The 27,722-nt window shown below is 42.2% G+C and overlaps 1 protein-coding gene across 2 annotated transcripts in view; it reads left to right on the top strand.

Moving 5' to 3' along the window:
- Positions 1–25,247, top strand: part of LOC144829107 (pyrimidine-specific ribonucleoside hydrolase RihA-like) — a 279,763-nt gene extending 254,516 nt beyond the window's left edge. For both annotated transcript variants that reach the window (XM_078687914.1, XM_078687913.1), the window contains exons 5-6: positions 9,543–9,679; positions 24,697–25,247. In XM_078687914.1, coding sequence (XP_078544040.1) covers positions 9,543–9,679; positions 24,697–25,047 — 488 coding nt within the window. In that variant the 3' untranslated portion in view covers positions 25,048–25,247. The remainder of the gene's footprint in view (positions 1–9,542; positions 9,680–24,696) is intronic.
- The last annotated feature ends 2,475 nt before the right edge of the window (positions 25,248–27,722 follow it).

Here is a 27,722-nt window from a genome sequence, read left to right as displayed (position 1 = left end):
CTCCTCATGGAAACAGGCCTACTATGGATCAGCTTCTCCTCATGGAAACATGGCTCAACCCAATCTCTGCAGCAGACATCGCTACAGCCATCCACATTGGCTCCAAGGTCGCCAGGCAAGACTGTCATCACAAGGCAGGAGGTGGAGTTGGCATCATATTCAAAGACAGTAACAGCTGCACCACCTACATGGATACCCCAAAAGCTACATGGAACAACTGACGATCAAGTTACGCATCACAGCCAACTTCTCCCTGGGAGGAACTCTCATATACAGACCACCAGAACCAGCATCATTTTCACCACAGACATAACAACTTAATTCACAATGAACCTCATCAGCAATGCCAGCAAATTCATCCTCCTTAAAGTCCTTTCCTTTCCCCTAGAAGATCGCACCAACCGAAACCTCAAAAACCTCGGCCTCACCTGCACGTTGCTAAACCCACCAACAATGTCAGACACCGATTAGAGCTAATTTTCTCTTCAATCAGCAACCTTACAGTCGACTAGCCAGCAGCTATGACCTGGACAGGCCACACCCTTGTCAGTTTTAGTATACCCATCCTGCACAACCACAAACCTACCACCACCACTGCAACAGGAAAAGCATCTACCCTCTACATGCACCAGCTCAAGCACACCATCAATTGCCATAAGTCATCAAGAAATTGTGCAGCTGGATCATTTCATGCACCAACACCGTGACTCCCTTAAAGAGCAACCCAACAGCAAGAACCTGACCACAGGTCAGCTGGCACACACAGGAACGATGGATGATGAAACTTCACTGTGAGCAACTGAAATGCAAATGAAGAACAAGTCAAGACACCACAGATAAGTATATTTTAGCTACCGAGCTCATATCGCCCCATCTCACTACTTAATTGCGATGGGAAAATTTACTCAAAGATATTAGCTTATTGGCTGTCCAATATTATAGCTTCTCTAGTGTCAAACTGTCTGCATGGATTCATTCCTGCTCGGGGTACAGTTTCTCATATTAATAAAGTAATTATTATGTTTGATATCGCTCAAACTGAGAAGCGACAGTTGGGGCTTATTTTATTAGACGCAGAGAAAGCGTATGATCGAGTGGAGTGGAAGTACTTATGGAGATTGTCAAGGGTAGGTTTTCAAAAAGGTTTTATGACCGCCTTGAGGGTTTTTTACTCATCCCCAGTTGCGAGAATAGCGGCAATGGGTATGATTTCAGAGCCGGTAAAAATCACCAGAGGGACAAGGCAGGGATGCCCTTGTTCCCCCTTATTATTTGCTCTATATATCAATCCCTTTATCGATATGCTTTTAAAAAGTCATGAAATTAAGCCGTTTCTAGTCCATGATGTTCCCTACTCAGTATTTGCTTATGCTGATAATATCGCAGTGATCTCAGAGGATCCGGCTACAGCACTACCAGAGATAGAGTGCTTAGCACTCGAATTTGGACAGATGACTGGTTATAAATTGAATGTTAAAAAGACGCAAATAGTTTGTACTGAAAATATTAGACCACAAGATCCAAGAGTAGTTCCTGTAGCCACATATTTAGGCATCAAAATTAGGACATCGATGAGGGATTTAGTAGATGCAAACTGGGGGACACTATTAGGGAAGGATGTATGACGTTACAACGCAGGCTATTACAACGCCTGCCTTTACAACGCGGTTTTTACATCGCAATCCATTACAACGCATAGCGCTTTGGGGTGCTGGATAGTGAACAGTTTAATTTACTATTCCAACACCAGTCCCCGTGGACACTAGGGAAGGTGTTGGATAGTAAATTAAACGTATTCCCTATCCTAGAGCGCCCCCCAGCACAATGCGTTGTAATGGTTTGCGTTGTAATGACCACGTTGTAATGGTAGTGCGTTGTAATAGTTTCGTTGTAAAGGTTGTTCACCTTAGGGAATGTTAGAAATTCTCTGGCGAGATGGGGACGACTACATTTTACTATAATAGGTAGAGTGAACATCTTAAAGATGAATATACTACCCCGGGTACTCTATCTGTTAAGATCGATTCCACTCGAGATAACGCCACAGCAACTGCAAAATCTGCAATCACTATGTGTTAAATTTCTATGGGCTCCTGGAAAGCCGCGTAGAGCTGCCAAATATATGATGCTGTCAACTACGAGGGGAGGTTTGGCATTACCTAATTTTGGGTATTATTATTATGCTTGTTTTTTGCAAAAAATGTCTATACTATTGACTGGCAATGAAACTGACAGCTTAGCTGAAGCCCCTTCAGTTTTTCAGTTAGTCTTGGAGTCAAGAGCAAAATTTTGTTTATTTAATTAAATAGATGGGAATTATTACAAAAGAACTCGTTTTAAGACTCTGTAAGCGGCCTTTAAAGCTTGGAAGAGGATACGCAAAATAATTGCTTTAGAAGGCTTGACACATTACACACCTTTAAGTGCGGCTAACTTACCTCGGATTATATTCCGTGATAAGGTAGTCTCCGATTGGAGAGAGAAGGGCATTTGTCACACAGGAGATGTCTATGATAGTGAGGGACATATTATTCAGTATGGGGATCTCTCAAAACAATATAATCTTCCTCAATGCACATTTTTTTAAATTTCTCCAAATTTGGGACTTCCCTAATCGCAGAAAGGTAAAAATCAGTACAAATGTCCTTCTAGAAGCAGTAAAGGCTCAGGGGAAGGTAGGATCATTGTACAAAATACTGTCTTCCTTTGCAACTGATGATCTCGCAAAACATAATGCATGATGGGAGGTAGAATTGGGGGAAACTGATATTTCCATTGTTGAGGCTCTACACAGGGCTAACACAGTTTTTTTATCTGCAAACCTGAAAGCACAATTCTGTAAAACAGTATTTAATTTGTATTATACTCCTGCGCGTATGTGCAAATGGGGCGATCGGTATGATGGAAGATGTTATCGATGTGGGAGTGAAAATGCAGACAGTTTACATATATTTTTCACCTGTGTTAAACTTAACTTTTTCATTCAGGCTATAGAAAAGTTTTTTTATAACATGTTCGGGCAATCGCTAAAAAAAACGCCTGCCCTAATGATTTTAGGGATGGGACAGGTGGTTAACAGAGAGAGTCTTTTGTACAATCATCGTATTTTCTGTTTGTCGCAATGACTGTAGCCCGATTATGTATAGCCGCAGAATGGCTAAATCCTGGTCTCCCATTGTTCGAGACCTGGCGGGCAAAAATGTATAAGTTAGTTAATCTTGAACTGAGCCTTTACTCTATAAAGGGGGCAACGAAACGAAGAATAGGACTTTCTAAATGGGAAGCATTTTTTGATTATTTGAATACATGATGAAATCCCATTGTGTTCATGAATTATTTAATTTAACTCTTTGTATATATTTCATTTGTTATATTCTTTTTAGTCTGATTTCTCTATGGTGTCGCATGTCTCCCTTGATGTTGTTGGAACTGTGTTGAATAAATAAATAAACATTTTTTTAAAAAAAGATAAGTATATCTTCACATCCACACTAAGACACTCCCACCAGCAACATGGAACACAGAATTCCAGTACCACATCTTATTTTCTGTCTTAGTCCAACACAATCTCCTTGGAAGACTCTAGATGTGCTATTTTAAATCTTAAGTCTGGCTCACACAATTATCCTTGCCTCTCTTCTGTTTTGGCTTTGGGAGTAGAAGTTATCAACCCCATCCTGAATGTGCTGCTGAATAAGTCATTTGTCACTGTTACAGTGCCTTCATGCTGGCAGAGGGCTAACATTGTCCCTCTTTTAAAAAAGCCAAACATGGATCCAGATGTCCTGGGCAACTATAGGCCAATTCCTCTTCTACCTGCTCCACTAAGATAGTGGAACAATGTGTGAACCATCAGCTCTCCAACTACTTAGCGATCAACAAGCTTCTTCATCCTAGTCAATAAGGCCAAGGTACAGTACCAAGACTGCCTTGTTGGAGGTCTCTGAACTGATTAAAAAGCAAGTACAATTGATGCAGGTGGTAGGGCAGTCCTGGTACTGTAGGAACTGTCAGCTGCATTTGACATGGTCCCACATGCCAGGCTACTATCACGCTTTCGGAAGATTGACATTAGGGATAATGCCTGGAACTGGTTGAAGTTTTTTTTTTAGGTCTGGAGTCAATAAGTTTGGCTTCCTATGTACTCCTCCAATAGCCGAAGGGTCTCAGTTGGAATTCCTTATGGTTCAGCACTTAGCTGCACCATGCTTAATATCTATATGTTTCCCCTGGCTAAAGTGGTGAAATCATTTAGGGCTAGATAATTTCTTACACTAATGACACCCAGATCTTCTTTGCCTCCAGTAAAGGGATGCCTATTGAACAGGATGCCATTCAACCCTCTCTCTCAGTAGTCTTTTGTGGATGATTTATAATCATCTTAGGTGCGACACCGAAAAGACTGAAGTGCTCAGTTTTGGAAACAATTTTGCTTTTTTTTGGGGATGTCCACTGGCCAGTAGGGCTGTTTCCATTAGATACCCAAGTAGATTCTGTAAAGAACTTAGGATTCAATTTTTAAAATAAAATGTATTTCCATAATCAAATTATCCCTGAGGTAGATCTGTTTTTTGGCATCTTATGCATTTTAAAGAAATGTCTGCATTTCTTCTCTGCTCCAGAAAGGATCACAATGGTTTTGGCTTTGGCTGTGTCCAGGTTGGATTATGCCAATGCTTTATATACAGGTCTGCCAAAATATCTGTTGAGAAAATTTCAGACTGTTCAAAATGTGGCAACTAGGATGGCTATTAGCCTTCCTAGACGTGAGCACATTATCATTCATCTGCGCAATTAGCATTGCCCTTCCATTTAAAAATGGATTCTTTTCAAGTTGTATCTGCTGATGCACAGTGCCCTCTACCATTCAGGACCTGATTCCTTATCCGCAAGGATTGCCTATTATAATCCAGCAAGAGTATTGTGATCCTCCAGTAACCATCTGGCAAAGATCCCACAAGTTTGTCTGGCCAAATCTGGAGAACGTTTATTTTCTTTTTTGGGCCGGTGGGTTGGAATAATCTTCTGTTGGAGCTCTGATAGATTAATGAAGAAGCTCAGTTTAAGAAAGGGCTTGAACCATGGCTCTTTATGCTGTAGATGTCTGTTTTTCTTTTCCTTCTAGCTGAGCTCTTTATGGAGTTAGTGGTTTTCAACCTTCTTCTCTCTGACTACACCGTTAGCTCCTGGACACTCGGTTGAGTAGCCTTATGCTCTATAAATCTCTTTACATTAACAATACAATTACATTAACACCAAGTGCAAAGAACTTGCAGATTGCATTGACTCAGGCGCTAACAGCAGCAAGGAAATCTTCTCCATCAACAAAGATGCCTTTGTGCCTCCTGCTGCCTCCAGTAGCATCACCCCTTGGAAGACCTTTGCAACAAGCTCTTTGAATTCTTCTATAACCAAATCACATCCAAACACAATACATTCAACCCTCAATTTGACCCCATCACCATCACAACTCAACTGCCCATCAAGGCAAAAGAACATACCCTGACCTTGTGGCCTGCAGTCAACACCAGCAAAACCACTGCTACCATGAAGACCATCCATTCATTGGCCCCATCTGACCCTACTCCCACGCCTTCATCAAAGGACTCTAACCAATAAGCGGAGCACTAACCCCATCCTCAGTGTCTCCATTGACTCAACCACATTCCTGGACACTTGAAAATATTCCATTGTTACGCCCCTGCTCAAGAAACATCCCGCTGGCCCTGCTGTGCTTTTCAACTACAGACCCATCTCCCTCCTACCATACCCTGGCAAGGCGTTAGAGAAACTAATGAACCAAGGCCTCACTGACCACTTCAGCAACCACCAGCTTCTCAATGCCACGCAGTCTGGATTCAAGCTCGGCCACAGCACGGAAACAGCACTCATCGCTGCCTCAGACAACATCAGTATGTTGCTGTTGTTTTTGAGCTTGTAAAGCGCACTGCTACCCGTCCATAGGTCTCCTGGCGCTGTATAACTCTGGGGAACCCGTCCTGGCTTTCCCTGTGGGATGGTCCCTTGCTGGGAGTAAGCACCGAAGCGAGAATTATCGAGTCCGCTGACCAAGGTCCATGACCCTGCCGCGCCGGGAATTGAACCCTGGTCCCGGGCCGACTTCTGCTCTCGGGCCTGCCGCCTCTAACCAGTGAGCCACACTACTCCACGATGATCCTTGACAGAGGAAATACGGCAGCTCTCATTCTAATGGACCTCTCTGCAACATTTGCCATGGTCTCACACCCCAGCCTCATCAGGTGTCTGCACAAGATTGGCATGCAAAGACCCGCATGTCACTGCATTGGCTCTTTCTGAACCGATAGAACACAAGCTGTCAACCTGGCACTTTACTCCTCAGAAGCCTGCAAACTCATCTGCGGAGTGCCTCAAAGTTTATCACTCAGCTCCACTCTCTTCAAAGCATACATGATCCCTCTGCCCAATGTCATCCTCGCACACAATGCCAATGTCCTCTCCCATGCAGATGATAGGCAACTTATACTCTCCCTCTCAAACAAGACCCCCAACACAAGAAACAAGTTCGCCACCTGCATGACCAGAATTGCTAGCTGGATGAAAGCCAACTATTTCAAGCTCAACAGAGACAAGACAGAAGTAGTGATCTTTGTCAAGATCACCCCACCAGTTACTTCCATATGATGACGGACTATACTCGGACCCACACCCACCCCCAGCTCCCATGCCTTGAAGGCATCCTTGACAGCAAACTGTATATGATTCCATAAGTTAATACCATCTCTGCATCTTGCCCCCACACCCCGAAGATACTGTGGAAAATATTCAAATACCTCCCAAGCAACACAAAAAGCCCACCATTAATACCCTAGTCACCCACAAGTTATACTGCGAGGACACCCTTTTTGCCAGGATGTATGTATGTATGTATGTATATATGATTGATTATGCCTCTGTTAGTGATGTAAAGTGCTCTGACACCCTACATTGAGATGAGTAGCTCTATAAAGGAATGTTTTCCAAAAACAACACAGCTGTACTCATGCAGACCATCCACTCAGGGGCCCCAACTGACCCATGCTCCCAACATATCTACAACCTGGGAACATCACAAATCAGCTCCACCCTGACCCACATCATCAGCACCTCCATCAGATCCGTCACTTTGCCGGATCCCTATCCAGCCAAAGTGATTAAGAATGCCATCAACAAACAACTCACAACCAACCTCGAATTTCACCCTCTTCTAGACAACACTCAATCAGGATTCAGAAAGAACCACAGCACCAAAACAGCACTCATCATGGCCATCAATGACATTTGGATCATCCTGGACCAAGAAGAAACATCGGCCCTCATTCTGCTCCATCTGTATGCGGCCTTCAACACTGTCTCCCATAACACCCTCATCAGAAGACTTCACAAAAGTGGTATACAAGGATCCGCTCTGAAAAGCATCTGTTTCTTCGCCACGGGAAGAACCCAAAGGGTTAGGCTGCCACCCTTTACATGGGAGACCAAGAGAGTATTATGCAGAGTCCCACGCGGTTCGCCCCTCAGACCCACCCTTTTCAACATATACATGACACTGCTCGCCAAGACCATCTGATCACAAGATATCATCGTCATCTCCTATGCTGATGACACCCAACTCATCCTTTTCCTGACGGGCAAAACAACTACTGCCAGTACCAACTTCATCAACTGCATAACCATGGTAGCAGACTGGATGCAAACCAACTGCCTGCAGCTCAACTCTGACAAGACGGAAGTACTGGTCTTCAGTGACAAGTTCTTCTCCATGGGACTCCACCTCGTGACCGTCTGAGCTAGGACCAACACCCACACCCACAAACCACGCAAGAAATCTAGGAATCATCCTAGACGACAGACTCAACATGACTGATAAAGTCAACACGGTGTTCCCCTCCTGCTTCCACATCCTACGCATGCTGCAAAAAATCTTCAAACGCTTGCCTCAGAACACCAGATGGATCACTACGCAAGCACTCATCACCAGTAGGCTGGACCATGACAACACTCTCCACGCCAGAATCTCTAAACAACTCCTACATAGACTCCAGGCCATCCAGAACACTGCGGCAATACACATACTCAACCTCCCACACTACACCCACATCACATCACACCACACCTCAGGAAGATTCACTGGCTTCCCATTCAAGCACGCAGTCAATTCAAAGTTCTCACCCACACATACTGAACAGCTGCATACACTTTCACCAACAGACCAGACACCTACTCTCTGCCTCACTCGTACAGATTCCCCTCAACCTCAGGTGCAAAACTGGAGGTCGCTCATTCTCCTACATTGCGTCCAAGACATGGAATGACCTCCCTCAACACATCACAGCCTCCGCCTCACTTCTTGAGTTCTACATGAAGCTGAAGTCCTGGCTCTTCATGGGAGTTAAACAGTGTTAAAAACCTGCCTCAAAGTCATAGTTTCTTCTAAGTACTTGTGAAGTGAGAACCTGTTTGAGCCTTTTTTGCTTCCATTGCTGTGGCATCAAGGTGTTAGGCTCCGAATAGCTCCAATACAGTAGTACAGTCAAACAAAGGGAGGGCTGAGAGACTAATAAATCAGGCCTTTGTTTGTTCTTGGCTGGGATTGTAGACCCAAAGCCAGTACAAAAAGAATGCAGATTACTTGTGGGTGCTGCTGAAATGTTTCCTTGTGTCAGAAAATGACACTAGTACACATTCTACAAGTTTCCCTGGGTCGGCCGGATACCAGATCGGACCACAAATAGCTGTAGGAACTGGGATTGGGCACAATACCCTAACTTTCCAGCACTGATATCCAGTACTTTATTTGTGCCTCTGGTTGCAGGCGGGACTCACTGGCATTCATTTTTGTGGACTGGTACTTATTTTTCCTTCTCAGATATTAACCCACAGCAAGAGAATGAAAAACACACAATGGCGAAAGAAGGAGGCAGAGAAAGATGTGAAAAATGTGAAAAATGGAGAGAGCAGGATCTGCCAAGAGTGAGATAAAGGGATAGGTGGTGGATCAAAGGTGTTCAGCATGCCCACATACAATAACACCAACGCTGGGCTTTTGAGTAGAATCTTGATCACTGGCATTTATTCTTTCACAAAGTAAGCATTGTTTATAGCACTGTTTGTCCCCTTTCAATCCACTAAGGCCCATTTTCTATCACGTTCTAACAGCCATGCTTTTGAAGGTGTTACTGCCAAGGCTAGCAACAAGCTCTCCCTCTGGAGGCATCCGTTGACATCAAAAATCATTTCTCTTTATGGAAACTTATGAAAACTCATCTTTTCTATTCTTTTGAACTCTCTTTCTGCTTTATCTGCCTTAGAGACGGTATGCCTGATCCTGGGCAGCTGTGCACTCTGTAACTCCATTATTCATCCACTTATTGTTGTGCTGTGCCTGTTTGAATGTATTTTGGTTCCAGAACCAAATCGGACCTCCATGTGACTTATATCTATGATGCTTCCTGCTTCATAAGACAATGTTGTAATTTTCCTTGCAAAGTGTAGTTTCTTATCTAGTTCTCTCCTTTGTATAGCAAGAGGAAATACAACTGCCTGCGGGGAGTTTAACTTTCTCTCTGACCCAGAAGCGGCCTACATTGTCCTGAACGACTTCCACTGCCCCACCTACATTGCCACATGGGAGCATGCATGTCGTAGCAAACTATCATGGGTACGTATGCTAGATGAATGTAATGCATGTGACATCAAAATATGTGTCTATGTGACAAACTCTGTAATATTTTATGTTAGTCACACTTGTAAAGCACACATTCGGCAATTAGTGTGGCATCTCAGTGACGTTGGCTGTCTGTGGGAGGTGAAAGCCATACACAGTCTCCACTACTGCTTTCCACAACATGGTTATCATTGTATGGGTTACTTCGGGCCCGATTTGTAATTGTAATTGTAATTGTAAAGCTACTTATATAGCCCGAACTGTCACCCTATGGGTATCCTGGTGCTTAGATTAAAAAATAACTGACATGCGAACGGGCCAAAGCATCAGAAAAAGAGGCGTCAGTCCTTGGGAAAGAGCCAGGTTTTCAGGATCTTTCTGAACTCAGTCAAAGAGTCAATTTGCCTGATACTCTGTGGTAGTTCGTTCCATAGATGTGCAGCAGCCACACTGAAGGCTCTCCCCCATCCTAGTACGCTTAAATCTAGGAATCATCATCAGATTAGCAATGGAAGAGCGAAGCTGCCTCTTAGGGAGGTACCAGGTGAATTTTTCCTGCAGTGGAACCGGCCCCTGATCGTGTACGGCTCTGTGCACCATACGTAGCGATTTAAACTGGACTCTTTCCCTGATAGGCAGCCAATGTAGGTCTCTTAAGGTCACAGTAGTGGAGGACCTACGTTGCGTATTTAGCACCAGCTTTGCTGTCTCTGCAACCCCTGGAAGATGTATTGAGGTGCTCCTAAGTACAGAGAGTTGCATTAGTCCAGCCTGCTTAGCACTGTGCTTCTCCCTACAAGGGAGCGCGAGTCCTTTGGTAGCAGTGGGAGTATCTGGCGAAGCATGCGCATCAAGGAGAAGCATGCGCTGGCTGTTTTGTTTGCCTGCGACTCCATTTGGAGATTAATGTCCAACAGAACCCCCAGATTGCGCACCGTATTGACAGGGGCCAGAGGTTCTTCTTCAGGGGTGAGCCTAAATTCCAGTGGCAGATGCTTAGACATTTTAACCGAAGAGCAGTACACCACCTCCATTTTTCCACCATTAAACTGCAGCGAGTTTCTCCCTAGCCAACCAGCGATCTGACGCATACACTCCTGGAATGTGTCCATGGATACTGCGTGTTTCCCTTCCAAGGAAAACGCCAGTTGAGTATCGTCAACGTAGTTGACTAGGTCAACTCTAAATGATTTAATGATGGGAAAGAGGGGCTGCAGATAGATATTAAAAAGAATAGGGCTGATCGCAGAGCCCTGCGGTACCCCATAGATTACCGATGATTTGCTAGAGGTGAACTGTGCCATGGTCACCATCTGCTGTCTCCCCGATAAGTAGGACTGTAGCGACTTCAGAGCCCGTCCCTTCACCCCTATCTTCCTTAGTCTCTCCACCAGTATTGAATGATTCACCGTGTCGAAAGCGGCCGACATATCGAGAAGCACTAATACAGTAGCATTCCTGTCGTCGGCTCGCCTACGTAAATTGTCCAGCATAGTTGCCAACGCTGTCTCAGTCCCCTGGCATGGACGGAACCCAAATTGGTCCCTATCCAGCAGTTGATTATCCTCTTACTGCCCTTTACAAGATTTTGATTGGATAAGGTAGGAGGGAGATGGGTCTAAAGCTTTCTGGAATTGTTGGGCCCAATGAGGGCTTCTTAATCAAAGGAGGTACCACGGCTTGCTTCCACTGATCTTGAACTATACCATCTTCCAGAAATTGGTTACAGATCTGTCGCAACCAAGGGAAGGTGTCTTGGCCGTATGTCTTCCAGATTTTGTGTGGAAGAGGATCAAGAGGGAAACCCGATGACACGCTGTGAGCCAGATTATTGAAAGAGGTATCGGTGAGGATTTGAAAACTGTCCAGAGAGGTTGTCACCCCCAAGTCCTCATCCACCCTCTGCACGAGATTACCCTGATTGCCAATAATGTGGGGATGGAGGTCACCAACAATTTTGGCAATTTTATCTTCGAAATAGGAGGAGATCTCATCAGAGAGTATCTGTGAAGCTACCACTTTGTTGCTCGTACAAGTCGGGGTGGAGAGCTCCTTAACGATCTTAAAAAGGGCCCTAGTACTATTGGGCGCATGCATAATGGAGTTAGCATAGAAGTCCGCCTTGGACTTACGGATAAGCTCCTTATACTTGATCTGCACTATTCTCAACTCTTTCTTATCTGACTCTAGATACTTCTTCCCCCATTTCCTCTCTGCTTTCTTACAGCTCAAATGTAGTTGTTTAAGTTCTTCATTATACCAAGGGGCTGTGCTTTTACTCCTGTTTTTGAGCTTTTTTACCGGGATTAGCTGGTCCAAGGTGTCAGTTATATGATTATAATATGTTTTATAATTATCCTCTACTGTAGCAGTCGGGTCAAGGTGATTTTCGTTTGAGAGAGTCTGGAGGGTCCTATTTTTTCTTAATTTTGCCCAATTTACAAAGGTAAAGTGAGACAAAAGTCTAACTTACCGACTTTTGGTTTTCGGAAAGGGAGTTTACTACTCTTAAATGCACTTTGTGAATACCAGAAGTCATAAAGTTCAACTCTTGTTATTCTCAAAGGGCATTTACGAGTAGTAAATGCACTTTGTGACAACCAAAAGTCTATAAGTTAGTCGTTCGTTTCACTTTACCTTTGTGAATCGGGCCCATTTTTTTTCTTCTTCAATATCTTCTTTTGTGGTCTGGCGCACACATACTTGTGATCTACAAATTGTGACTTAATCCTGACTTAGTGCTAAGTTTCCATATGTAACTCATAGCTCAGATGGTGCTGCTTGGGATTTTATGTATTGTCACATTCTGTCCCCACTTTGATGCACGCCACATCCGCAAATGTTTTGCACATCAAACTGTTGGAAAAGTAGAGAAATGAAAAAGATATCTGATGCAAAAATAAAACACACAAGAAGGACGTAGCAGCAAGACAATATAGGACACCAGAAAGTCTGTAGTTATTACATTATTATAGCGATTATGACCAAAAATGTGCTGCACTGCATGTGACACAAAGGGCATTGATTTTGATCAGTGTAGTTTGTCACCTTTCAAGTATTTGCCCTTGGGACTGTTCAGATGTATCCATTACAGCTCATTCGGCAGATTGTAGCTAAGGAGCAAATGACGTATCCATCCTTTTTTCCTAGTTTCCCTTCAGTTCATGGTTCGGCTGTCGGGATTTCAGTGAGCCTATACCAGAATGTAGTCCATCTAGTGTAAAACCAGCCCCGGGTTGTGTGTGTTCCGGTTAAGGGATGACTTGGCTTGGTAGTTCGGGCTGGATGTTTCCCATGAGGAACAGGGTCAAGACTGATTTGTATATGGCTGGGTCCAAGATGAGGTGGCATGGTGAGCAAAATAATGATGGGTTGGAGTGCTATTCTGAATGATTGCCATGTGGTTAGACTTAATCAGGGCTATGTGCACAGCTAAGTTACATCCAAACAATCATGATCTGCTTAATGAAGCACAACTTTGTTTCCTGGTAAGGGCATCAATGTAGCCGGATTCAGACTCATACCTCTCACCAATGCCAAATTCTCAGCACCTAGAATCACTTGTTCATATTTAGTTAACCAGCTACTTGTGAGATGTTGTGTTCGAGTACTGGCCCGGACTGGGAACCAAAACTGGCCCTGGCAAAGAGCTCGACCGGCCCCCTTGGGAGTGGCCGAGCTGTTTGCCAGGGCCGGTTTTGGCAAATTTTGTCACAGGGCCTAGTGGCCCACAGAGGAAACGCCCAGTGCCCGCTACGGCCAGTCCGGCCCTTTTCGAGTAAGCAAAATTTCAACAAATTATGGTACATGCACTTTCAGTAGGTGACCCGTCACAATGCTCTCACATTGTTCCAAATTCACAAATGTGGCAGTAACTGCCTATAGACACCAAGGCAAATGCTGCAGCTATCTAATGTAGCTGAGAAGAATGCAACAGAACTGCGCGCAGTTCCAAACATCTGTGTTAGAACTGACAATGCACAGCCTTCTTGCTCACTGCAGAACAGAGTGAAGCTTTTGTTAAAGTCTTGCATTCCCAATGGTGGAGCTCGACACAAACTCTCTCGAAGTTCGTTAAAAGAGCGCATGCATTCATCATTCCATGGAACTGGATCTGCCACATCTATGTATGTAAGCCTCTGAAGTGTCTTAGCTGTTAGTGAAAAATTTGGAATACATTGGCGGCAATAGCCGACCATTCCAAGAAACATGCAACTTCTATTTTGTTTGTTTTGCGGATTCATCTGTAGAATGGCTGTAATATGATCCTTTGACACCTTTCTAGCTCCCTTTTCAATGTGATGTCCTAAGTAAAGGACCTCCCTTTTGTAAAATTGTAACTTTGTTGTTGGTACTTTATGCTCACTCACTGCCAGATGATTCAGTAATGCAATACTGTCACATATGCAGGCCTCCTGTGTACCTCATGCCACCAACAAGTCATCAATGAACTGTACCAGAACAGAATGATTTGGCATTACCAATGATTCCAAGTTTTTCTTCAATATTTGATTGAAGATGGAAGGACTCTCCATACCCTTGTGGAACTCGGCACCATGCCAACACACGATTTCCTAACCGTAAAGCCAATAAATATTAGCCATCTGAGTTTTAGGTGAATGAAGAAGAAGGCTTGGCACAGGGCAATGACAGAAACCAGGCATCTTCACATGGGATCTGATATAGTATCACGTCTGGATTTGTCATAATTGAACAACATAGTATCACAATCTGATTAACTTTGCACAAATCCAGCACTATCAAATACTTCCCGTTTGGTTTCTGAATTCCCATAATAGGTGAATTGCATGGAATCCCCATGATTTCCTTCAAAATACCTTGTTCAATCAATGACTCGATCAGAGGTTTTATGTCTGCGATGGTCTCAGGGTTCAGCTATATGGTGGAATTCAAGGAACTTCTGCATTTGGTCTCAAAGTGATCTGCATTTGGTCTCAAAGTGATCTGTATTGCAATCACTCCTTTGATCAGCCCAATATATTTTCCTGTGAAATCCCAAGCTTCAGGTAACACAGCGTCTTTCAATTATTGGTGTAAATTATCACTTGTTACTAAAGGAAATACCCCTTTGATTTCAATCTTTTGTTTTGCCATTTTGAATACAATATTATCCTCATTGGTATGAAACTCTATTCCTTTCGGAGTACAATAGATGGAACAATTCAATTTGCACAAGTCTAGTCCCAAAAGATTCACTGGACTGGATTCACATTTCACAAATTTATGCAAATCCTCAAACTATCCAATTTGTACCATGACAGGTTCAATTACAGTGGTTGACATTAATCTGTTAGAAACTCCTACAACTTGGATTCTTTCTCCCGAGAGCGGTAGGTTGGGAACTTCTGCTGTTCTCACAGTGTAACTGGTAGCAGTGTCGACAAGAAATGAAATAGGTGTTCAATTCACTTTGCCATCCACATAAGGACCTCTCTGGTTTCCCTGTAAGGATTCACCAAGCATGCATTCCTCCTTCCCTCTCAGGCACCGTCATTGGGACAAAGACACCATCAATGACCGAGACTTTGTTGGCACTTATCAACTCTTGTAATTCTTTTTAGGTATACTGTATGTTGCATTACTATTACAAAATTCCTCCCCTTTCATTAATTGTTGGGGTAGTCGGTATATCCTAAAAGTGTGCCTTCTTTAATAGTCGCCCATTCCCTTATGGTAACCATAAAATTCCAATTGCGTGACATATAACAAACCACACCTTAGTGTTAAGAATATAACCAAGACATCATACAAAAAAGTGTGTGAGAGACGTCATTGGGACAAATCAGAATCACTGTCATCAATCTGTATTAATTATTGATCCGTTACCTTTGTGTTTGTGTCGATTTGGTCATTTGAATGGAATCCCATGTTTGCATTATATTTTTTAACCAGACCATTCACGTGGGGCATACGAACTTGTGGCAGAGTCAAATTTAAACATTTCTGTCTTCGAATCTGCTGATTCTGCATCATGTCACCTGCTTCGGCCTGCATAGATTCACCCTTCGTTACTTGCCCATTCATCTGATTACAATGCCCGAACCTGCTGCAAATATGATATGGGTTAGTCTTTTTCAACATTTCTATTGAAGCCCCTCTTCCTCTGCCTTGAGTTATCACATTTTGTTGCTGACCTCCTGCTACTCCTCACATACCAGCATTCATTTGACCATTTCCCTGTACTACAACAGTACAATCAGCACCAACTCCCACATAACCTTACTTTGCTGCCTTCATCTGAGCCAACATCAACTTTTCCTTCAATCTCTTAAGCTTGGAATCTACTTCATCGCTGCAATATTTTGCATACCGAAGAATCTCATCTATGGGTTTGCGTTGCCAACAAATCAAATGATGCTGTATCAATGTACTTATTTTGGGCCTTGATCCATACACAAATCGATATACAATATGCCCCATATCTTTTCATGACCAGTTTTCCATTCCACTATATTTCTTGAATGCCTACAGAAGTCTTTCATAGTATGCATGCACTGTCTATTTCAATTCTTTTGTTGTCCTGTCAATCTTTACCTAATCAGTTTCCTTTGGATTAATTTTTCCCTTTAAATAAGTAATGTCCTGGTTATATTTCTTCATTACTTCAGGTGATATGCAATAGATTTGAATCTGTCACAGGTTCTGTTTCTGGCCAATCTACTTCAATCTTACATCAGTCCATAGATCACTTGGGACCACAATGTCAAACAATACTTTTGAAACCTGCACACATCTCTCAACCTGTCTATACCATTCAACACCATTTTGGAAAATCATATGTAAAGGACAATATATCTGGTGTAGTCTATGGATTATGAACACATCCTCCTCCTGACAAGTTCCTCATTGGGAGTATTTTCGTCTCTGTGTTTTCAGTTCCCCCTTCAAACATTGGATACATTGGCATAGTTGCCTTTTTTGTTTCCTTGTTTTTAGCTCATCTGCCTTCCCATCTTTCTAACTCACCCCATTCCAGTCAGTAATTCTTTAATCTGTGATCTTTTTCCTGATGGTTTTAGACTCTCTAGATCTTTGTCTCTGAAATCCAATTGATACGCTTTTTATAATATTTTTGATTTTTATATATCCAACCCATTTTTCTGTGCAACTTCAGACAATTTCTCTTGAGTATTTCTAGCTCTCATACATACAACCAATAATTCATTACCTGTATAACTAACAATTCTTCCTGGACTAATGGTTCCCAAAATCATTTCTTCCAATCCCCCTTAAGTTTTACTACATCACCACTTATATTTCTCGTTCCTGAAATTCCTTGGGGCATATCTATAAGGCACAGCGGTAGAATTATCACTGCTTTAGCGTCCGTTTTGGGACGAAAAGCGGCTATAAATCTAACGCCCTATCAGCATGGACACGCTAATGCGTGAATCCATATCTCTGTGCCCATTTTCTTAGCGCCTCACCTCGCATCGCTAATGAGATGCGAGTTAGGCATTCCCGACTGAAACTCAGCGGGAATAACCGCAAAAACGGCTACTCTCTATCAACAAGTTAATCCCTAAGACTTCTAGCATCATTAAAACTAGCACTAACCGGGTATATCACCGGTTCTTTATGCCTGATAAATTCATGACTTAGCAATATGTTGCATGGGAGGTGGATCATAATGCTAGATCCACCTCTCCCTATATACAATGTTCACTCTGACTGTTCGTTATATCGCTGGTATTCCAGCGATATTTTATGCCTATCGCCGCTATTGCCGGGATTTCTATCGCCTCGTCGATGGGCGTTGTAAATATGGCACTGACCGGGCGATAGAATCCGGCGTTGGGCGACGTTAAGATTTTTTACACTATACGCGGCCAGCGATAATTATCGCTGCTGCTTGCTGATATGTCCCCTTGTTCTTTCACACCCTTGTCAAAAGTGGAAGGAGATATATCCTTAATCCAGTCATCAAGTTCCCGTGGGCTAGGCCCTACTGTTTGATTTAATACATTATCTTGTGATCCTTCACTAGCTCCCTCCACCTATCCAGTGACGCAGGTTTCAGCACCTCGAATTCCCATTGGTAAAGCTTACTACAGTAGCTTGTGCTTCTCTATCTGCAGTACTAGATAATGGGGTTGGTCTCGCTTGAATAGGTGATACAGTAGTCTGAATGGTCTCTGCAATAACTCTCTACTCAATTCCTGTGAAACGGTATTTCCGCCAATCCAGTGGAACCAAGCATGCATTTGCTGTCCTCCCATACCTGATTCATACAAAGGAACCACAGGTCCTATGGTTACTGGAAATGAAAGAGCATCTGGAGCATTCGGTATTATGGGGTTATTTAACTCTACTCCTCTGGGCATTTGGCATTTGCTCTTCAATCAGGAACTATTTAGAAGATTTAACTATTTTTTAATATTGGTGCATCTAGTTGAATTCCCACAAATGGATTTGACCCTGTCTTTGACTGTTCTTCATTATATGGTGAAGGTCGATTCATCAATCATTCACTCAAAACCTCATCATCAATCTCATCACTCTCATCAGTCAATGGGGGAGTGTGTGAGATTTCAAGATGTTTCTTCTTTTCTTTGCATTTTTCTCCCTTATTCTTTTCTGCGACCAGTATGGAAAATAATCGCACTCCATCTGCAATAGTCCTTCTCCACATCTTCCATTGAGTGGCCAATTTTGCCTCTGCATACTTATTTAAAGTGTTTATATCTTCTCTGTCATTTCTCTTTCTCTTTCTCCTTAAGACCTGGCTTTTCGAGCAGTAACAGCGTTCCCCACCCCCCCCACGGGTATGTAGTGCGCTCTACAAATGATTTGATTGATTGATTGATTGATGAGACACATGTTCCCATTCTCCAAGAGCTTCGAATTGCAAAGGTCTGGGTGGTGGCTTAATATCATTCATCTGTCTCCTAACACTTTCAAGAATTTGATTATCAAAGGTGCCATATTGGGGAAAAGGTAAATATACTTCATTCAATTCTCTAACCAAGTACATGTATTCCTTTCTCTAAAGTCATATACAAAGCAGAAGTGCCTTAATGTGTTATCAGTACTTCTTCTCCAGTAGATACAGGGACATCTCCATGTATCAATGTTTTTAAACTCTTTAACATTTTCATGATTCCAGATGAAATATTTTAATGTCTTTACAAATTATCTCACTCGTATTTCCAGAGAAATACACTTCATTATTATAGTTCTGGCTCCCAATCACTGCGCAGCTCTCTTTGACACTCTCGACCAATCTCAGAGCAGGTCTACACCAACCGTCCTATCACAGCATGACAGTCTATGACATCAAACAAACTCCTGGCAGCAACTGACCCCTCTTTTACTACTTAAAGAACTCAATAAACACAAATACATTATTCTCTGCTTCACTAAAAGAAATTATAGATCTCCATAGAACCAGAATAAATGTGACCAACCTCAAGCAAAATCTTGACTAGCACGACTTCACCTAAAAATCCTTATGATTATTCTCTGTGCACTTTAGAGAAATCCTAACGATTTTAACTTTCACACTCTCACAAAGTTCCCTTCTTTGGTGGTACTGCCGCTGACGTCTCACATACAGCTCCTTCAAAACAGCAGACACACGTACTCAGCATATGCCACACTGAGACGACCCTTAGGTTTATATCCCAGGATCTTAGGCCACTTCAGACCTGATAACAACTTCAATGCATCAATACCCAATTCAACACAAAATACTAAAACATTTATCTACCAATTATCATTATTAACATATTTAAGCAACAATATTTCACAACCATATTGAGACCCACACCGCTTGCCTCGTCGTTTCATTGTCTTCAGAACTGACACTCGGGCAAGCATCACTGAACTTGGGTTTTGGGAAAATCTGTAGTATCCTTATTACACATCCCCCTTATATCCCAGTTTGGCAGACAGTAAACCACCAGACACGCTACCAGAAAAACTGTTGTAGTGTTAATGCTTTGGGCCTCATAAGCTAATTTATTTAATTAGCTTTTTTCTCATCCCAGATTAACCTCAAACATATTGAATCTCTTAGGTCCTCCGATGGAACTTGCTCTGTGCTGAAAGGGACTGGAATACTAAGGGGATGAACAATTATCATATGAGGACCTGGAATAAGATAATTTCATTCAATCTTGGATGTAATCTCCCAGGTAATCTCACCTCTAGTTTAGTTAGCCACGAAGTCTGATTTGCACTTAGCCGGAAACAAATAATGAGACAAAAGCAACAGAGAAATGTGTTTTAATTTGTTTTTCTTTTAGAGTTCAAATAATTTGCACACAACCTAAAGTTGAGTGAGATCAGGTTTAATAAGCATTTGCAAACTCTTCGAGATCCAAGCATGAAGGAAATATCTTCGTCAGACGAGGAAGATTTTATCCTAAAGAAAATGATTTAGTAGGAAAATCAGATGCATCTCATACAAACCCTATTAGGAAAGATCAGTAAATTTCAAATGACCAGTTCCAGTTCATGGACAGAATCCTCTGCCTCTGTCAGCATTGTGGTGTCAATGCCACAGCTGCTCTGATGGGAACATTTTCAGCCAAAAAAGTTTCACTATGTTAGCATACCAGCCAGCAGCAAATCGCAGTATTTTGTCACATTTTGCATTGTTTCTGGAAATTCCAGTGGCCAGACTCTGTACCTCACGATGGGTAAAAGGGGTGACGCCCCTTAGTTCAGAATTTAGGCAATTATACTCCATATATTCCAGGTTTACACCCCTTGACATCATCAAATTTGTCAAACCACTCTGTCTTATTGGTTGCTCACGGTAGGATGAGATAATGTAGTAGGCAAGAGTAAACAGACTCGGAAGAATTAAGTAATCCATTACTCGCTATTTCCTTATAGTCACTGTATTTTAGTCATACGGACATTTGCTGCCTTTAAAAAGTAGATGATTTCATGCTCTCATCCCTTGTCTGTCCATTCGCATGCTTTCGCTCTAGGAAGTAACACTTTTGTTTCAAGTCTCTGTGTTATCGTTTATTCATCACGTTTTCCTAAGCATAAGAATACATGCCATTAAGTTGTCAGATTTCACATCTACTTACTGACTGTTAGGTGCTATCAGAAAACTACTTCTAACATTCTGATTGCTTTTACGATGCAGTATCTAAATCAAACTTTTTTTGTGTGTTTCTTGATAAATGGAGCCTAGTACACATTTGTCATTATCGTATAAAATAGTGTCACAAACCATTTCTATGTAAAATAGTTGTAAATAGATGGGAGTGAACATCTATGGTGTATCATAACTAAGTCCCACTTTTCTACAACTGCTGCTAAAGTTACTCCTCGTGATTTCTGTAGCCCTAAGGTCCTCAGGGCAGGCTTCTATGTACCAGATTTCCCTCAGTCAAGGACTCCTGCAAGGTCTGGTACTCATCTGGTATCTGGATGTTCTTGAAGTCAGGAGTCCTTTTACTTTTTTTTCGTCCATGGCTTAGGCAAACAGGAGGTAAACCACTTAACTCTAGGAGAGTGTTCCAGTCCCTGGGTGCCAATAGGAGCAATGCGTTTGTGGGATTTCTTTCTTCCAACTTTCAGAACCAATCCATTTCCTTCCAGATGTTTTCTCCACAGATCCAGAAATGTTCTGAGGAAGTGATGGTGTGGTGCCAGTCTGATCCAGTGGACAAACCCTCCCATGCACCCTAAAACAAGATGTCAGCACCCCACCTCAACCTAACTTTATAAATAAAATAAATAAATGTTATGTTATGTTATGTTAAATGAGTCTTGTTAAGCGCTCTAACACCCGGAGGTTTCATGGCGCTGGCTGAAGGGACGTGTTAATGAGCAGAAAAAACAGTTTATTCAGAGAGGGAAAATAAAAAAGTTTTAAGAAGTTTTCTAAACTGAAGAAGAGATTTGCTAGATTTAATAGTCAGAGGAAGGGGATTCCAAAATTTGGGGGCAAGGGAAGCAAAACGACAGCCGCCAAGTTTATGAAGTTTAAACTTGGGGGTTACAATCAGATGTTGGAAGGCTGAGCGAAGAGAGCGGACAGGTTGGTACAAAGTAATCAAAGATTTCAAAAAGGCAGGGCAGGAGCAGTGAAGGGATTTGAATACCAAACATCCCATCTTAAAAGCTGCTCTCTCCTTCACTGGTAGCCAATGAAGCCTGCGGAGCAGGGGCCTAGCCGATTGCCACTTAGGGATCTTGTATATGAGGCGGGCTGCCTGATTTTGTACAACCTGAAGGCGGTGTGAGAGAAATCGCGGAAGTGCATAGTAGAGAGAGTTAGAAAAATCAAGGCGCGAAATGACCAGGGACATGACGACCTGACACAAGGCCGCATGTGGAAGTAGGTGCCTGATCTTCCGGATTTTTCGGAGCTGAAACATGCACGAAGAAATCGTGGCACCCACTTGGGCCTTAAGTGACAAATCAGCGTCGATCGTCACCCCCAGACTCCTAACGGCCTTGAGTGGTATTGGGGGGGAACCCAGATCGGGAGGCCAGAACTGCGGGCCCCAAAAAGCAGCGCTGGAACCAGGAAGAAGTAGCTCAGTCTTTCCGGGATTAAGTTTTAATTGATTCTGATTCATCCAATGATGGATATAGGTCAGAACGGCGTGAAGTTGTTGGTTGCCTGAGGAGAATCAAGCGGAAAGACGAGCTGCAGATCGTCAGCATAGTTAAATAAAGCTGCTCAGGCCATTTAAGTAACTACTGCCCTATTAGGATGAAGAGCCCTCCCCTCTGTGAGGGTCAATAATGGTTCCTCCTCCTTCTGGGGTTGGAGGTAAAAAGTCTGGGACGTCTCTGGAAATGGATAGGAAATGTTCCTACTAGTCCACTATAGCATCAACAGGTCAAAAGAAGACATATTTAGGCTGTCCCTTGTTCTGCTATATTTTTCTGTTCCATGGCCAGTTGTTGACAATACCCTTGCTTTACTGGGCCCAGAGACAAAACATTGTCATCAGCGAGAAATATTTTTTGATCCTCTGGAGTAAGCTCGAAAGTCAGGCAGCACAATGGACACTTTGCAAAACTCTATTTTCAAAACTGGGTTCGATTTTTTAAAAGCATGTTAAAAAGAACTCTATTGGGGAATATACACTAATATTGTATGTATATATAGGCATGTTCCTGTAAAGTATAGCTTTGGCTACACAGAAAAAGCAGCTTTTGGACAATTGACTATTGTGTGGGAATATTATTTCCAATGTAGTGTGTCATATTTTTGAATGTTAAGTACCAAAGCCTGTGGGCATACAAGTCCCACTATAGGGGTGACTTATCTAATGTGTAAAAATATTTCCTATGAGCAAAGACAGTTTCCTATGTGTGCTGCAGAGAGCAGCACACATAGAAGAAAGAGGATCAAATGAGGAAAAATAATGATTTTCCCCCTCGTTGTACCTACGTAACGCCACCCCTGGGGTGTAGTTAGAATCTGATGCATTCCCTGTTTTATGATTCCTCGTAAATCTGGAAATCTGGGAATGCTGCAAATTCCATGCGTGTTGCAATGGAACACCCACAGCAACACCCATGGAATGCCCCTTTCACGCAGTGTTCTGCATGAAAGGGGCACATATTTACAAGGGCACTAAGGGCATTTACGAGTACTATCTTTATCTTTGTACTGACATAAAAATAGTACCTGTAAATGCCCTTTGTGAACTCCAAAAGTAGTAAACTTAGATGCTTGGTCTAGGTTTAGACCAAACATCTAAGTTTACATTTGTGAATCGGGCCTGTTGAGTGTACCTCAACTCCTTCGACAGCTATCGTCTTAAGCTAGGATCTCACGGTTTGTCCATGTCTACCTTCCTGCATATAAACAATCATTAAATAATCACGATTTGCTACTTCTATGTGTGCTGTAGAAAGCACACATAGATGTAACAAATTGCTATTAGTGATTGTTTATGTGCAGGAAGGGATACCTTCCTGCACATAAACAATCATTACCTGTAACTCAGGCACCCTTGCACTATGGTGCAAGGGTGCCTGAGATATCGCTAGGAAGATAAATTTAGCACCTGCGCTAGGGAAAACACAGGTGCGCCATATTCCTGTGAATACGTTGCATACCTGCGTTTTGAAAATGTCGGAGGGCAGCGCTGCCAAATTTGTTGTGGCTCCGTGCTTCGATATTAACTCATAAATATGCCCCCAAGTGTGAGAAAACACTTCCAATCATGGAATGACGTACTCTGATTGCTATGGATACTACTGAGAATTTAAAAAAGCTTGTCACAGACTCAACCTTAAGTCTGGGCATCAATCCACACACCAAACACCCATTTTTCATCACTTTTATCTATTTATAAATGTCAGTGGACATATGATGTAAATGTAAATGTAAATTGATACTTGTATAGCGCACTACTCACCCGCAAGGGTCTCAAGGCGCTTGTACGAATACTGCTGTGGAGCCCATCCTGGCTTTCCCTGTGAGGTGTCCACTCCTGGGCACCCCCAAGGTGGAGGCCAGGCATCCTTAGCGTTGTGGGGGCCGTTGTGGAGATTAAGCAAGCTATTGCCCAGAGTTGCAGAGTGGGACTCCATGATTGGAATAGGCACCGAGGCGAGAATTATCAGGCGGGGAATTGAACCCCGGTCCCGGGCTAGACCTCTGCATCAGGGTCTGCCGCTCTAACCATTGAGCCACACTTCAACAGAATTAGTCATTGGCCCAGGTGTACTCAGTATATTCAAGAAAATAATGACATAATTTGTAATATTTCCTCGTTTTCCAGGGTTACTTGCTGTCACTCTGTGTCATTTGTCAACAAACATATTACATCACCATTCATCCTCCAAAATTCTTATGTGCCTTCATGTTAATTATGTATATCACCATGAAGTCCTCAAAATTATAAAACAAGTCCGTTGTGAATTTACAAAGTTGCCAGATTTTATGTTATGTCCTGACAAACATACACTAGAGCTGAAAATGTATTAACCATCTGTGGTTAATAGATTACCAACCATACACATTATGACAATTGCTACATTTGTATTTATGTTTTCAGGAATGGTATGACAAGTGGGTCAACATGGGGACAGAAAAAGCAAACTTTATAAAGAAGATCTATGCTCACAGTCTACAGTACACAAGGACAAGTGAAAAGGAGGAGAAGGTTATTGTTGGTGGGAATGGCTTTGTGTCATGTGATTCATACGCCATGGCAGCCGCCATTGATGCGACCACAGTCACATCCCACATCAAATGCGCTGTAACTGTGGAACTTTCAGGAAAATATACACGAGGGATGATGGTGCTGGATCTGATTGACGACCTCAAGAAGAAGAACAAAGCATTTGTAATGAATGGCTGTGATATTGAGAAATTTAAAGCACTTATGGAAACCTCTTTGAAATAACACACTGAGTCGAAAAGAAAACAAACCCTTTCCTTAATGAAATGTTTTAAAACATATATGTTTATGCACTTTGTTGAAATATTGGGCATCTTCCTTTATTCCGGTACATCTACAATCAATTGTGCATTTTTATCATTTATCCTTTTGGTAGTACAAATTCTTGCAAATCTCCTAATAAATTTGTATTTGGAAATGTTAAACTAAAACTAATTATTAATTTTTAACAGTAGATTATTGCACAGTGTTAATCAATGAGGTTCAAGTATAAAACCAAATGTATTTTATAAATCAAATGTATGGTATGATAACCCCAAGCTTATGATAAGTTAAAAAAAATTAGGAATAAAGATAGGTCACCATACATGAGTTTGCCAGAGCAAGAAGAGTATTGACATACAATGGAAGGAAAGTAAATAAAGCATATAGCTAAAAACATGCTACACACATCCTTAAATCCTAGATTTCAAAAACTGTTTTTTGTGCACAAGCCAGGCCCTACACACTTCCTGTTGTGTGTGGCCAACTCATGCGTCACTGGGCCTATAGGTGTGGGCAGCAATGTTGGTCCGGTGGCTTGATTGTAGACTAGGCTTACTGCTCAACATGCTATGGGTGGCCAAGCCAGGATGCACACAGCCTTCGGGCAGAGGTTGGGTACAGGACATAGACTTCTAAGCTCAACCCACAATGGACAGCCACATTCCTCTGCACCTGCTGAAGGCTATGAGTAGCACGGTGCGGCCAAGCACAGGTGTAGTGCACACAATTGTAGAGCACACACAATTGTTTTAAAATGTTATTTTTTCAGGATTTGCAAATTCTGGGACCCCAGGAGAGTTCTATTGACTGATGAGGAGAGGAATTAAATGATAAGCTCCTATTTACCACAAAACCTCATCTTTCCATCTCAATCCATTTTATCTTGCTAGCTGAATGCCCTCTAAAAAGTGTTTTGTTAAATCTTTCTCCTGCCCCATTGGTTTCTGGGCGATAAAGGGCACTATGTTTGTGTGTTATTCAATTACATTGCACAAATCTCTTCGTTTTGCAGGAGCACAACTGACCAACATTTTCATGTGATAGTGGTGTTGGGTACTCCCTTTCGTAAAAGACCCTTATCAGGAAGTTTATAACTGAGGTCAAGCTGAAATAAGAGACAAATATGATTCCTGGCCAACTTGAATATAAGTTGAATAAAACTAGACTCTATGGGGAACTCCTTTATCCTGTCAGTGGCCCATTGATGTCCATTGTTACATCGATTTAGAGACCTTCTGGTAGGAAGTGACACTGCATGGGTGGCGTGTACAGTTGTGCTACCTTATCACTGGTGGAACAGGCTATGCAATTTCTTATCTATCTCCCAACCAGTACATCCCTCCGTAGCCACCAAAAGTCTAACCCCAACCTTTGCTTGGTTTTGGTGATTCCCAGATGCCTTCCGGTGTCAACTAGTTTTTTCCCGAGGGCTTAAGGAGGTATCAATTTTGTGCCTCTGAAAAGGCATTCATCTACTTCTAATAATTCTTCTCTGACCTTCCAATATGGCCTCAGCCACTCTTCATTCTTTTCTACAGTATCCCACACCAGGATTTACAAATCTCACACGTTAATTAGAATAGGATCTGTTTCAATTTTTTTTCTCCAATTTTCCTCGTTAACCACCCCTATTGTGATCACACACACATTTTATTGACCAATTCTATATTCTCACTTTATTTGTCATAGACTTTCTCTTCCTTTTCTGTGTCATCAACCAGTCCGGACAAGCAATCTTCTGCAAAGTTACGCGTACCAAGAATATATTCTTCATCAAATGTGTACTCTTGTACAATAATGACCCAATGTTACTGGGAATTGCCTCCAGTTCCTTTTTTGTAAAGACCTCCTTAATTGGTTTGTGGTCTGTTCTTAACTTGAACACAGTCCCCCAGATAAAGTTCTTACATTTGTTTAGCGCCCAGTACACTGTCAGTGCTTCTTTTTCAATTACAGAATAGTTGACCTCTGAATGCCTAGGTGCGCCTGGGGTAAATGCAGTGGTTTCATCACCTTTTTCACTATCGTGTAGAAGTCCTGCCCCTAGGGCTTTTGATCGGCATCTGTTGTAATAATAATTTGTTTTCCTGGAACAAACACTTTCAAGTCTGTTGCAATGGAAACATCTTTAAATTCTCTCTTGCAATACAATCCCACTCTAAAGTTACTCTATTTTTCAACAATTTACACTTATGGCACCTTCAACTGACAAAGTTGCTGATAAATTTACTATAAAATTCTATAATTTTCAAAAAAGATCTCAGTTCATCTTTGGTTTTGTATACCACTAATTTCATAATGGTGTTAACCAGACCTGCTTTTGGTTGTACCCATTCAGAAGTGAATGTATGCCCAAAATATTTTATTTCAGTACATTGAAGTTTACACTTGTATTTCCTTACTGTCAAGCCATACTCTTTGAATCTGTCCATAACTTGTCTAATTATGACTTTCATTATGTTGTGCCTGAGAGTTCCCAAATATCAGCACATCCTCCTGATAACAGAACAGCCCCAGGATTCCAGACAGCATAGTAGAGATGGCTCTCTCAATGACTGAGACATACACATCACTTATCATAAATTACCTCTTTGTTGAGGGCCCTAAGGTCCCTAAGGTCAACACACAGGCGAATC

Source organism: Lissotriton helveticus, chromosome 4_1, assembly GCF_964261635.1.
Source record: "Lissotriton helveticus chromosome 4_1, aLisHel1.1, whole genome shotgun sequence".
In the NCBI taxonomy this organism is placed as follows: Eukaryota; Metazoa; Chordata; class Amphibia; order Caudata; family Salamandridae; genus Lissotriton; species Lissotriton helveticus.
The sequence above is the reverse complement of the archived record's forward strand: the minus strand, read 5'-3'. Positions and strand labels throughout refer to the sequence as shown.